Source organism: Oncorhynchus masou, chromosome 21 (genome assembly GCF_036934945.1).
Source record: "Oncorhynchus masou masou isolate Uvic2021 chromosome 21, UVic_Omas_1.1, whole genome shotgun sequence".
NCBI classification, from domain to species: domain Eukaryota; kingdom Metazoa; phylum Chordata; class Actinopteri; order Salmoniformes; family Salmonidae; genus Oncorhynchus; species Oncorhynchus masou.
In genome coordinates, this window is record NC_088232.1 from 39,802,272 (window position 1) to 39,816,967 (window position 14,696).

The window sequence follows — 14,696 nt, forward strand, 5'->3', positions numbered from 1 at the left end:
ACCATGCTACCATTCAATATTGTTTCTATATTAAATTATACAGTGACTTTCCTTCACTGGATAACATTGGAGACTCCCGTCCGCGTTTTCCATGTGAGGCGCGTTGGAGCCTGGTGGTGGATAATAGCTGGTGGAGCTTGCTCTCTCTCTCTCATGCCATGCTGGGCCAGAAGGGCTCCGGGAGACAAGCATTTACCCATATCCGGGTTGGAGGAAAGGAAAAAAGTTTCATTTAAACCCGGACGACAAACTTCAGCATGAAGCCTCACTGACGGCGCCAAAGCCGCGGCTGTCAGCAACGCATTTCACCGCCGATTTTTACAAGCATTACAGCGCTATAACATAGCTTCGTTTTTCCATTGAATATTTTTTTCCTGCTTGTGTTTTTCCTCTGTCTGTATTTTTTTGTGTGATAGTGTTCTGTGCGTCGGTCAGTGTCCCTGTCTAAAATGTTCAAGTGACAATGGCTGCGCAAGTGGCATCAGCACCGACATTAACTAATAATAAGAATAACACATTGTCTGGCAATTTGGGTCAAGAGATACATTCAGGGAAATCAGGAGGAGGAAATATATCGAGATCTGGAGAAATGCTTGGAGCTGTTGATGGGACTAACACAATGAATAATGTTGATCACCACCACCGAAATGAGCTCAACATGGTCAATTCAACTTATTCTCCGAATAACAATTCTGACACATCGGAGAAGGATAGTGGAAATAACGTCACTTCGTCAGATTCGACGATATCTCCGGGGAGGATGGAAACCGGGTTGATAGAGAACCATAAACTGAAAAATGTTGGGAGCGGAGATCCCCTTCAGCACCCCACACCGCCGCAACAGCAGTCACAATTTAACCCGTTTCCTCAGCATCAGCAGCGCCAGATACAAAGTAACAACAACAACAACAGCCAAGCAACAAGGGGAGAGAGTGAGAATCACCATCACGGAGGGAAGGAGGGTGTTTTGGGTAGCCAGTCAGAGCAGCAGATGCTAAATAAAGGTGATGGGGATCATACCTGTAAACCAGGGGAGCGGATGGGTGCTAGGTATGAACATTCCAACTTGGGACCAACGACCAACAACATCATCAGCCAGCCCCAGAGCGCGGGAGGAAACAGCGAGTTTAATAACTACTATGGCACTTCCAGAGTAGGGCCCTGCTATGATCAACATGGCGGACAACAAAGCACAGGGATGGGGATGATGCACTCTTCGGGACCCAACAACATGGACCCAGTGCACAACTCCCAAGAAGGGTACCACAACAGCCACTACAACCACTATCCTGGCTACCGGCAGGGCTACTGTGGCGCGGGCTATGGCATGATGGCCCCGTCCAGACAGGGCAGTAACATGCTGATTGGCCCTGGCAGCAACACTCCAGCTGGCCATGTCAAGGCTGCTATGGGAGCTGCTGCCTGCGGTTCTGGTGGAAGTGTTGGGGTCTTTCAGAGATTCCCAGGACAGAGTCAGCATCCTACCGGGGCCACCCCGACACTAAACCAATTACTGACATCTCCAAGTCCAATGATGCGAGGTTATGGCAGTGGCTATCAAGACTATAACAGTCCCTCTGCACAACAACAAGATGGCATCGGCCTGGGCAAAGACATGACTTCTCAGTATGGCTCCACAACCCATGGCTGGCCAGGGCAACAGAGAAATCACCCGTCCATGAGTCCTGGAAACGGAGGGCCAGGTATCAGCAGACCACAGGTAAATACTAGTTTTACAAACTCAGCTGTACTCTGAGTCACACCTGTCATGTTTGTAGAGTTGTTGAAATGTGTTATTACACAGAAACTAATAATCCCTCTCGACTTCACATAAATATGATGTTTTGTCGGTAAATAATGCACTTCTAAATATTAATCTAGCTGTAAAGTAATTGGAGAAGATAATACTGGCTGGTTTCAGATCTGCTCAAGGTGACTCTTGCGAGAAAAACAATAGCCTGTCAGTCACGTATTTGTGCGATACGGGCAATATTTCACAACAGAGATTTTACACAATTAATATAGGCTATTAGTCGTAAATATGCTTGGAAACTCAATATAATTTTGCGCGTAAAGGCGCGTTAAACAGAATACAATTATAATTATTAATATGTATTTGGTTAAAATCGTTGCAATGCATTTACCTTGACTGTGTGTTGATTATTTCCCACACATATTTTAATTGATGAGCTTTATTTGTGTAAGATATTACGCATTTACATTATTTAATTAAAACAATTATTTATGTTGGAGATTCGCCCTCTTGCGGACGTGGTTGCAGACACCTAGAAAAACGTTATTTGGAGGGACGCGCTGTATAGGGTCTCGACGAATTAAAACGTTACCCATTGATTAATATTGTTTTTAATGACAAATATGTCCAAATTACATATTCAAAATATATATATTTTAATTAGCAATCGATGTTTGCGCATATAGTATAGTCGCTATGACTGTCGAAGGGGAGGCGTGTCTGTGTATCACGCTGTCCGCCTGGGTTATTTATTGGAAAGTAAGTAGGCTTTCTCTCCATTGCAAGGTTTGGAATTTGAATTGTGGAGGTGAAGTGGATGTAAAACTCCCCAGACGACTCCCTCTGAGTTGACATCAAATCTGCCATCTGATTGGCTCTCCGTCTCCCCACAAGGGTGCTGAGCGCTTCTCATGTAAAAAGTGCTGAACCCTCTCTTCAGGCGCTTGACCCGGAGCATGGTGGGGGACGGGGACGGACTATTCATAACGTTGCCTATAGAACGCCATCTTCGAGGCTGTAGAATAATGAAGAGTTGTATATATACATCATGCCTTTGGGTTGTGTTATCATGAATGGATACATTTTTAGTGTCAAGGATGAACTCTGCTGAAAATGACCCAGATATTTGACCCCAGGGCAAAGTGGAAGTGTGGCCTAGGTGTGGTCTTTCACTCTCTTCCAAACAAAACACAAGGCTACTTTTCTGTAGTTCCCAGGAAGACCTGTGTGCATGGGGGATTTTGAGGACATTTTTATTGTAGTGGGCCTAGTAATTCCATAGTAATAATAGCCCATATTTTATAGCTTAGACATGTCATTCAACAGATCATAAATTATTTGTCTGAAGTAGTTTTAGTACAGTCATAATTTAGGACGTTTGGAAGGCCCCCTTTGTAATATTAATTACATGCTTTTCATGCCACAAATAGTTATTATATTATATACTGTATTTTGGATGCACAACAACCACAGTGCTAAGCATCTACAATACGTCATACCATCTATATCATTGTCATGCTTTTAGTCTTACGTAACGCTACAGGAAAATAATTCAAAGTATTTTTTAAAATATTATGCCAGGTTTTAGAATAGCAATATTTATGTCAGGTTAGCATTTTTCGTCATAAATCTTGTTCTGGAGGTAGTTCTGCAGAGAAGTCACTAGTTGGCACAGCCACAAAGTCAAGCAATATGATTTTTAACCAACCCTAAACCCGAACCTTAACCACACTAATAACCCTGATGCCTAAACCTAAGCTCATTTTTGTTTTCATGAATTTTTACAATATAGACATTTTTTTTCTCCTTGCAGCTGGCCTATCTAAGGGGAAATCTCTCAGTTCTGCCTCCAGGTCAACACTCGTGACATTATACGGCAACCTGCATATTTATGACAATTTTCCGTGCCATCTAAACATTATGAACAGCGGTGGCTATAATCATAGTTAGTCATTGGAGGGTAATGATTGTATGTGATGCATACCATAGCCGAGCAGGGCAGCCATTATGTTAATAAGCCTCTCCTTCAGCCTCAGAGAATAATAGCTTACAAATTGTAATTGGTAAATAAATTGTAGCAATCATATTTGGCCCTAATATTTAAAGACATCAGTGGGCTAAAGATGCACATTATAAGCATACATTTACAAGCAGAATAAATCTCTAGAGGATATCAACTAAATTCATCTCTTATTATTAAAATAATGTACAATATGTTTTGCACAGGTTGCATGCAGTTGAACATGGTATTTACTTTTTTATTTATTTATTTTCATACAACAATGTATTTTATTTTGAACCCGGAGTAGAGATTGTGTTTTAGTTGTTTCATATGAACAGAAATCCTGTATACATGTGGATAAACAGGTTTGTAATCAACTGTGAGAGGTTCCTCAGTCAGTGCACCAACAGGGGTTGTGTGTCAGGACCTAATGTGGTCTAATGTGGATCCTCCATTTGAGCCATGATCTGGCTTTAAGCACCTCAACGTCTCTCTCTCTGTGTGTGTGTGTGTGTTTGATTAAACATGCTTCAATTACCTGTCGGCAGAATCTCCCTCTTTCAAGTTAATTTCCTCCCCACTGCCCCTCTACAGGAGCAAGCACTGTGAAAACACTTTCCTCATTTAAAACAGACTGGGAGGTGAAGACACACTCTCACACACACACACACACACACGCACACGCACACGCGCACGCACACACACACACACACGCACACACACACACACACACACACACACACACACACACACACACACACACACACACACACACACACACACACACACACACACACACACACACACACACACACGGTAGAACTACAGGAAGGAAACCCCTAGTTGAAGCTACTCTTTCGTCCAAATTGCATTGTCCCGGATTTTCAATTACTCTGGCCTATTTGATTGAGGAAATGGACAAAGGAAGAGAGAGAGAGAGTCCCTGTGATCAGTTAGTGGTCTGTCTGCTTTTGCACACTGTTCCTTAGTTTCTCATCAAATAGGTCAAATCATAACAAATCAAATCAAATTTGATTGGTCATGTACACATGGTTAGCTGATGTTAATGCGAGTGTAGCGAAATGCTTGTGCTTCCAGTTCCGACACTACAGTAATATCTAACAAGTCATCTAACAATCCCACAACAACTGCCTAATACACACAAATCTAAAGGGATGGAGTAAGAATAAATACAAATGCATATACATGGATAAGCGATGACCGAGCGGAATAGGCAAGATGGAATAGATGGTATTAAATACAGTATATACATATGAGATGAGATATGTAAGATACAGTATGTAAACATTCAAGTGGCATTATTAAAGTGACTAGTGATCCATTTATTAAAGTAGCCAATGATTTCAAGTCTGTATGTAGGCAGCAGCCTCTGTGTTAGTGATGGTTGTTTAACAATCTGATGGCCTTGAGATAGAAGCTGTTTTTCAGTCTCTCGGTCCCAGTTTTGATTTACCTGTACTGACCTCACCTTCTGGATGGTAGCGGGGTGAACAGGCAGTGGCTCAGGTGGTTGATGTCCTTGATGATCTTTTTGGCCTTCCAATTCTGCCAGTAAAGAAACACACAAAATTTAATTTTTTTGGAAAATGAAACTGTTGTTCTAATTTTGGTATTGACTGATTTGACACAGTGCTTATTATATTCTCTCAATCTAGTTATGCCTTTCAGTCTTTAAAACATGTGTTCACTTATTTACAGTATAAGGGTAATACACTGCTGTGTGTATGTATATGTGTGTGTGTGTGCGCGATTGCATGTCCTTGTATATCTGGCTTTATGTTCATATTCTTGCTTGACTGTCTGGGTTTGTATGCACATTATTTAATATTTCAGTGTGTGTGTGTGTGTGTGTGTGTGTGTGTGTGTGTGTGTGTGTGTGTGTGGGACAGCGCAGTGTAGAGCAGATAGAAGTAGCCTCGTCAGCACTAGTTCTCCAGCCTCAGCTCCTTCCCTTGCTCGTCCACGCTTTCTTCATGTTGCTTTGTTTTCATCTCAGGCTCTCCTAGCCTAGCGCTGATTAGGAACAACACAGTGAAATGTTCATTTGCTCTGTTGTTCCCGATAAGGGTCTGACAGACGGCCAGGGTTTTCATCTTGCTGGATGAAACACAATGCTCATGAGCGTAATTGGCAACTAGATTATCCTGGGACTGCCCATGATTTTCTTAAAATGCCAATTAATTCAGATTTGCCATAAAGAAATTGACCATTCGGAGCGTTGACTGTACGTATAATTAGCTCGCTAATAAAATAATTGTAACTTTTTGTTCTGGACTGTGATGCATTGTTTTTGTTTGGATTTTGGCTATTTGGAGTTTAGGATGCTAGTTTATTCCCAATCCCAAACTGCATGGTAATGCTGCACTACATGATTGAGGTAGTTCAAACCCATAGCCTCTTTGTGTCCTAATGATTTGTTATTTTGACGTGAACATTTCTACATGACTGATGTACATAACAGACGTCTGGATGACATTGATAGACAGGACCAGTTCTATGGACATAACAGACGTCTGGATGACATTGATAGACAGGACCAGCTCTATATAGAGAACATGGTGAGATTCTGCTACCTAACCCTTTTCTCTGAGCATGGCCTTTATCAGTGGTAGCCAGTACACACTCTCAGGCTGTGGAGAGAACGAGAGTACATCACTAGGGCTGAGCTTCCTGCCATCCAGTACCACTACACCAGGCGGGGTCAGAGGAAGGCCCTAACGATTGTCAAACACTCCATCCACCCAAGTCATGGACTGTTCTCTCTGCTACCGCATGGCAAGTGGGACCGATGCACCAAGTCCGGAACCAACAGGACCCTGAACAGCTTCTACACCAAGCCATAAGACTGCTAAATAGTTAGTTAAATAGTTAACCAAATCGCTACCAGACTATCTGCATTGACCCTTCTTGCATGAACTCTTTTGACTCATAAAATCAAAATCAAATTTTATTAGTCACATGCGCCGAAAACCTTACGGTGAAATGCTTACTTACGAGCCCCTAACCAACAATGCGGTTTCAAATAAATACAGATAAGAATAAGAGATAGAAGTAACTAGTAATTAAAGATCAGCGGAAAAATAACAATAGCCACAGTCGTTCCATAAATGCCCTCCAGACTCTAGACATGAATTGGGGACCCCGATCAGAAACTATATCCTCAGGCATCCCGTAGTGCTGGAATACGTGGGTAAACAGAGCCTCCGCAGTTTGTAGAGCCGTAGGGAGACCGGGCAAAGGAAGAAGACGGCCGGACTTAGAAAACCGATCCACCACGACCAGGATTGTGGTGTTACCCCGCGACGGGGGAAGATCCCATCATGAAATCCACCGATAGGTGTGACCACGGTCGTTGTGGAACGAGAAGGGGTTGTAATTTCCCTCTGGGCAGGTGTCTAGGTGCCTTGCACTATGAACATACAGAACAGGAGAAAACATAGACCCTCACGTCCTTAGCTAAAGTGGGCCACAAGTACTTCCCAGCAAGGCAGCGCACCATCCGACCGATGCCAGGATGACCAGAGGAGGGTGACGTGTGAGCCCAACAGATCAAACGATCGCGGACATCAAACGGAACGTACAGACGCCCAGCTGGACACTTAGGGGGAGTGGGCTCTGCACGTGACGCCCGCTCGATGTCCGCGTCCACCTCCCATACCACCGGTGCCACCAGGCGAGAAGCTCGAATTATGGGAGTGAGATCCGTGGACCGCTCCTCTGTATCATATACAGCCGGGACAGTGCGTCTGCCTTAATGTTCTGGGAACCTGGTTTGTAGGAAAGGGTGAAAACAAAACAGGTGAAAAACATGGCCCACCTTGCCTGGCGAGGGTTCAGTCTCCTCACTGCTCAAACGTACTCCAGATTGCGGTGGTCAGTCCAAATGAGAAAAGGGTGTCTAGCCCCCTCAAGCCAATGTCTCCACGCTTTCAGAGCCTTGACAACAGCCAACAACTCCCGGTCCCCCACATCATAGTTTCGCTCCCCCAGGCTGAGCTTCTTCGAAAAGAATGCAGAGGGGCGGAGCTTTAGTGGCGTACCCGAGCGCTGAGACAGCACAGCCCCTATCCCTGCCTCGGACGCGTCCACCTCAACTATGAATGAGGGATCAGGATGAGCCAGCGCCGGAGCCGAGGTAAACGGAGCCTTCAGGTGACCAAAAGCCCTGTCCACCCCAGCTGTCCACTGCAGTCGCACCGGTCCCCCCTTCAGCAGGGAGGTAATGGGAGCCGCTACCTGACCAAAACCCTGGATAAATCTCCGGTAGTAGTTGACAAACCCTAAAAATCGCTGCACCTCCTTTACCGTGGTTGGAGTCGGCCAATTACGCACGGCTGAAATGCGGTCATTCTCCATCTCCACCCCTGAAGCTGAAAAGCAGTACCCTAGGAAGGAGACGGACTGTTGGAAGAACAGACATTTCTCAGCCTTGACGTACAGGTCATGTTCCAACAGTCTACCAAGCACCTTGCGTACCAGGGACACATGCTCGGCGCGTGCAGCGGAGTATTTTAGAATGTCATCTATATACACCACTACACCCTGCCCGTGCAGGTCCCTGAGAATCTCATCTACAAAGGATTGGAAGACTGATGGAGCATTCATTAACCAGTACGGCATGACAAGGTACTCATAATGCCCAGCAGTGGTGCTAAATGCAGTCTTCCACTCATCTCCCGCCCAGATACTCACCAGGTTGTAAGTGCTCCTGAGGTCCAATTTTGTGAAGAAGCGCGCCCCGTGTAATGACCCGGTCATACTGGCTATGAGCGGTAACGGGTAACTGTATTTTACCGTGATCTTATTTAAACTTTGATGATCATTACACGGGCGCAAACCTCCATCCTTCTTCTTCACAAAAGAAACTTGAGGAGACAGGTGAGATGGAAGGCTGAATGTATCCCTGTCCCAGAGATTTGGTGACATATGTCTGCATAGCCACCGTCTCCCCCTGTGACAGAGGATACATGTGACTCCTGGGAAGTGCAGCTTCTACCAAGAGATCTATTGCACAATCCCCCTGTCGATGGGGTGGTAATTGATTTGCCTTCTTTTTACAGAAGGCGAGTGCCAAATTGGCATATTCGGGGGGAATGTGCATGGTGGAAACCTGTTTTGGACTTTCCACCGTAGTGGCACCTAAGCAAACACCAACACACCTCCTTGAACACTGACAGGACCATCCCTTGAGAGCCCTCTGTTGCCACAAAATAATAGGATCCCAACCAGGGAAGACCCAACACAACAGGAAACGCAGGAGAGTCGATCAGGAAGGGACTAATTCTCTCCACATGACCCCCCTGCGTTCTCATAGCAATGGGCGCTGTGACCTCCCAAATTAGCCCCGACCGCAAAGGACGACTATCTAAGACATGTACAGGGAAGGGAACATCAACAGGAACAATAGGGATCCCTAATCTATGTGCTAAGGCGCGGCCAATAAAGTTCCCTGCGCCTGTATCTACTGGTGCCATATCCTGGGAATGTGGGGAGAACTCAGGAAATTCTATAGGTAACCACATGTGTGCAACAGAGGGCTCTGGGTGAGTTGTGTGCCTACTCACCTGGGATGACCCACCAGTGCTCCGCCTGCTACCTCGACCTCCTGAAGAACCACCCCAGCACCAACCAGCGGTGTGCCCTCTGCGGCCACAGCTGGTGAAGGGAATGGTCCCCCCTCCGGTCCCCTCATAGAAGCCCCTCCCAACTCCATCGGTGTTGGATCCAAGGTGCTGGGAAATGGGACGGGCAGACCCTGACGTCCAGACGTCCGCGGGAGGCCAACAAGTTATCCAGACGGATAGACAAGTCCACCAGCTGGTCCAGGTTGAGAGTGGTGTCCCTGCAGGCTAGCTCCCTACAAACGTCCTCTCGTAAACTACACCTGTAGTGGTCGATCAGGGCCCGCTCATTCCATCCCGCACCAGCTGCCAGAGTTCTGAAGTCCAGTGCGAACTCTTGAGCGCTCCTCATGTCCTGTCTCAGATGAAACAGTCTCTCTCCCGCCGCTCTCCCTTCAGGTGGATGATCAAAAACTGCCCGGAAGCGGCGGGAGAAGTCCTCATAGTCATCCAGAGTCGGGCCTTCCATTCCCCAGATGGAAGGGGCGGGAGAAGTCCTCATAGTCATCCAGAGTCGGGCCTTCCCTTCCCCAGATGGAAGGGGCGGGAGAAGTCCTCGTTGTCATTCAGAGTCGGGCCTTCCCTTCCCCAGATGGAAGGGGCATCCTTCCGCAGATGGAAGGGGTAGTCATCCAGAGTCGGGCCTTCCCTTCCCCAGATGGAAGGGGCGGGAGAAGTCCTCGTTGTCATTCAGAGTCGGGCCTTCCCTTCCCCAGATGGAAGGGGCGGGAGAAGTCCTCGTAGTCATTCAGAGTCGGGCCTTCCCTTCCGCAGATGGAAGGGGTGGGAGAAGTCCTCATAGTCATCCAGAGTCGGGCCTTCTCTTCCCAAGATGGAAGGGGCGGTAGAAGTCCTCGTAGTCATTCAGAGTCGGGCCTTCCCTTCCCTAGTTGGAAGCGGCGGGAGAAGTCCTCGTAGTCATCCAGAGTCTGGCCTTCCCTTCCCCAGATGGAAGCGGCGGGAGAAGTCCTCGTAGTCATCCAGAGTCGGACCTTCCCTTCCCCAGATGGCGTTGGCCCACTCCAGGGCTTTTCCAGTCAGGCAGGAGATGAGGAAAGCCTCTCTCTTTCTATTGGTTGCGCGTCCCGAAGGGGGGGTGGACGGCTGAACAGCTGCCAGGTCCCACTGGGTCCTGAGAGCTCCAGCTGGAGTGAGGAACCCCTGGCACCCGGCAGCTGTTCCGTCATACTCTCCCGGGAGCGAGAGGTTGAGGTGCAGGTGGAGGTGATGAAGTAGGATTGACAGGAAAGCCTCCTCTCGTCTAATCCCCCACTGGGTCCTGACGACGTAGGGGTGGACATCGTGTAGGTTGAGGTGCGGGCGGAGGTGATGAAGTAGGATTGACAGGAAAGCCTCCTCTCTCCCACCTGTCTATTGGTTGCAGCATGCCGAATCCCCACTGGGTCCTGACGACGGAGGGGTGGACATCGGTGGAGGTGAGGTTGACAGGAAAGCCTGTCTATTGGGTGGACGGGAGGGGTGGACATGATGAGGTGCGGGTGGAGGATGGACAGGAAAGCCTCCTCTGTCTCCCATCTGTCTATTGGTTGCAGCATGTCTATTGGTTGCAGCATGCCGAATCCCACTGGGTCCTGACGACGGAGGGGTGGACATCGTGTAGGTTGAGGTGCGGGCGGAGGTGATGAAGTAGGATTGACAGGAAAGCCTCCTCTCTCCCACCTGTCTATTGGTTGCAGCACACGATCCATGGATGTCCCTACACTGTGTAACATGGTCGCGTGCTGCTGGACGCGCTCCTCTACTGGGAGAGAAGGGCTGGCTGCACCTGCTGACTCCATTTGAACGGGTCCGCGATTCTGTCAGGGATTGGGTGCAGAGTTATAGCGGAGTCAGGCGCAGGACACAGGTTTTGAGCAACACAACTGAGTTTACTCAAAAAGTCAAGCAAAATTCCAAATAGGAACATACATACACACTAGCACAATCAACAACCACTAAAGACACCAACAATCACGGACAGAACAGAAATGTATGCCAGAGGGTTAAATAAGGAACACGATATGGGAATTGAAACCAGGTGTGTGTAATACAGACAAAACAAAACAAAACTGAATGATGGATCGGTGGTGACTAGAAAGCCGGTGACGTCGACCGCCGAACACCACCCGAACAAGGAGAAGGGCCGACTTAGGCGGAAGTCGTGACAGTGGTCTACAGCTCATCAGCTTATCATATTCTGCTGCTACTGTTTACTATCTGTCACTTTACCTCTACCTATATGTACACATCTACCTCAATGACCTCGTACCCCTGCACGTTGTAATTCATTATGTATTTATACCTTGTGTGATTTTTCTATTATTTTACTATTTTTCTCTCTGTATTGTTGGGAAGGGCCCATAGGTAAGCGTTTCACTGTTAGTCTACATCTGTTGTTTAAGAAGCATGTGACAAATACATTTTTTTTTATATGTGGTTCCTGGGCTGGATCAGAAGCGTGCCATCACTGACTCGTCTGTCTGTCTGTCTGTCTGTCTGTCTGTCTGTCTGTCTGTCTGTCTGTCTGTCTGTCTGTCTGAGGCACCAGGGAAGCTCTGTTCAGAGCACCCAGCCTAGCTTCTCTCTCTCTGGTTATTTCTCTCAGCAGGGGTGTGAAGATGGCCACACAGAGTGTCTTTTCTGGGGAGAGAGAGAGTGAGGCAATCTGAGAAATATGGAAACATTGCGGCGGGCGGGAGCAGAATTTGAACTCAGTCACACAAGGCTACTGAGTCATGGGGTTGACTTCCGTGAAGGAGAGAGGGAGAAAGAGAGGGGAAATATTCAAGTATTTAGAGCCCTCCATCTGAAACTTGCCCCAGCCTCTCCATGAAGGTAAATGAAAGGGATGGAAACACAGTATGTGTTTAGGAGCAGAGTGGTTGGTCAGATGATTTCTGCCTGCCCGTGGTTTTCCCTCCCTCTCTGGTACCCTGGAGCTATCGTATTCCCCTCAAACAGTGGTGTGCCGTTCGTGTGGGGCAGGCAGGCTGGCTGGCGGAGCGGGAGGGCTGGGCAGGGAGCCATGCTGGAGGGGAGGGCTGGGCAGGGAGCCATGCTGGAGGGGAGGGCTGGGCAGGAAGCCAGGCTGGAGGGAGAGGGCTGGGCAGGGAGCCAGGCTGGAGGGAGAGGGCTGGGCAGGGAGCCAGGCTGGCAGGCAGCCCTTTGGTGGCCTCTTTCACCTCCCACAATCCCTCTGACCTTCACACATGCAAATTAGCCACGTGCAGACAGTAAATGGGAGAAGAGCTTACCCCCCTTCTCTTAGAGGAAAAGGGTTCTCTCTTTCTCAATTCAATTTCATTTTCAATTTTTTAAGGGGCTTTATTGTCATGGGAAACATATGTCTACATTGCCAAAGCAAGTGAAGTAGATAATAAACAAAAGAGAAATAAACAATAAAAAATGTACAGTAAACATTACACTCACAAAAGTTCCTAAAGAATAAAGACATTTCAAATGTCATATTATGTTTATATACAGTGTTGTAATGATATGCAAATAGTTAATGTACAAAAGGGAAAATAAATAAACATAAGTATAGGTTGTATTTACAATGGTGTTTGTTCTTGACTGGTTGTCCTTTTCTTGTGGCAACAGGTCACAAACCTTGCTGCTGTGATGGCACACTGTGGTATTTCACCCAGTAGATATGGGAGTTTAACAAAATTTGGTTTGTTTTCGAATTCTTTGTGGACCTGTGTAATCAGAGGGAAATATGTGTCTCTAATATGGTCATACATTTGGCAGGAGGTTAGGAAGTGCAGCTCAGTTCCCACCTTATTTTGTGGGCAGTGTGCACAGAGTATGTACATAGTCCTTAATTTTGGTTCAGTCACAGTGATCAGGAATTCAGAACTCTCTGTTTAGGGCCAAATAGCAAATAGCAAATAGCATTCTCTCTTTCTATCCATCTGCCCCTCTCTCTTCCCACTCTCTCACTTCCTCTTCCCTTCTCTCTCTCTTCCTCTTCCCTCTCTCTCTTCCTCTTCCCTCTCTCCCCCCCTCCCTCTTCCTCTTCCCCTGCATCAGTATGGGAGGGAGGGGGTTCTAGAAGAGGAGAACAGTGAGAAGTGTTGGTATGCTACAGATCCTATCCAATATTTATACTCAGATGATATCTATATCATTCTGACATCATCCACTTCCCCTTTGCCCACTTAGAGAATGCTAGATGATAGGCTGGCACTGACTTAATGTGTGCGTGCCTGCGTGTGTATGCATGCATATGTGTATGTGTGTGTGTGTGTGTGTGTGTGTGTGTGTGTGTGTGTGTGTGTGTGTGTGTGTGTGTGTGTGTGTGTGTGTGTGTGTGTGTGTGTGTGTGTGTGTGTGTGTGTGTGTGTGTGTGTGTGTGTGTGTGTGTGTGTGTACAGGTGCCAATGATGGGCATAATTCTCTGCCTGACTGCTGTAGACTCTGCTGAACAGTTAGCGGCTGATCCAGTTCCTTCATGTGTCTCATTGAGACATGCCAGTATGGCAGTTTGTTAACATGAGGCTAGATGTGTTTGATGAACAATATGCAGCTGTTTCTCTATTGTTTTAATTTTAATACATTTTAATTAACACTGATTTTCTTTCTGAAAAAAATTATAAATAGGTTAGTAATGTTGTTTCTCTCACTTCAAAACTTTATCGACAACACAGTGATATAAACTCATAAATCTAGCAACTTCACATTCTCTTTTATCTCTCTCTCTCTCTCTCTCTCTCTCTCTCTCTCTCTCTCTTCTGTAGTTACTAGCAGCAGTAGGGGATGATCAAGCAGACATACTCTATACTCTGGTTGATTCAACCCAGCCCAACCGTCTGATTACAATAGACAGAATGACAACCATTGATCTGGCAAATTGACTGTGTGAGAAGGTGTGATGATGGTAGAGATGATTTAGAGCCTCTGGTCAGATGTGGGACTGTGGTGACCACCTCTGTCTGAACAGGCTGTAATTTACACCAATTAAAGCAATTAGAGCAATTATGTCATCTCGATCCCCACCACACCCCAGGCCACAAAAACACTGGCTGTTTGGACAAAATATGGATATTGTGTCTGTGTAAGCGTACTTGCAAACAAACTCAATAAGCCTGTTCAAGTATTTCTGTGCTGAAATAATTTGGGAAGGTTGGTTTGGAAATACACTATATATGCAAAAGTATGTGGAAACCCCTTCAAATGAATGCTTTTGGCTATTTCAGCCACACTTGTTGCTGACAGGTGTATAAAATCAAGCACACCGCTGTGCAATCTCCATAGACAAACATTGACAGGAGAATGGTCTTACTGAAGAACTCAGTGA

General features: G+C 46.6%; 1 protein-coding gene across 2 annotated transcripts in view; it reads left to right on the forward strand.

Moving 5' to 3' along the window:
• Positions 1-212: 212 nt before the first annotated feature.
• LOC135508341 (AT-rich interactive domain-containing protein 1B-like) overlaps positions 213-14,696 on the forward strand; it is a 322,882-nt gene continuing 308,398 nt past the window's right edge. For both annotated transcript variants that reach the window (XM_064928452.1, XM_064928453.1), the window contains exon 1: positions 213-1,720. In XM_064928452.1, coding sequence (XP_064784524.1) covers positions 464-1,720 — 1,257 coding nt within the window. In that variant the 5' untranslated portion in view covers positions 213-463. The remainder of the gene's footprint in view (positions 1,721-14,696) is intronic.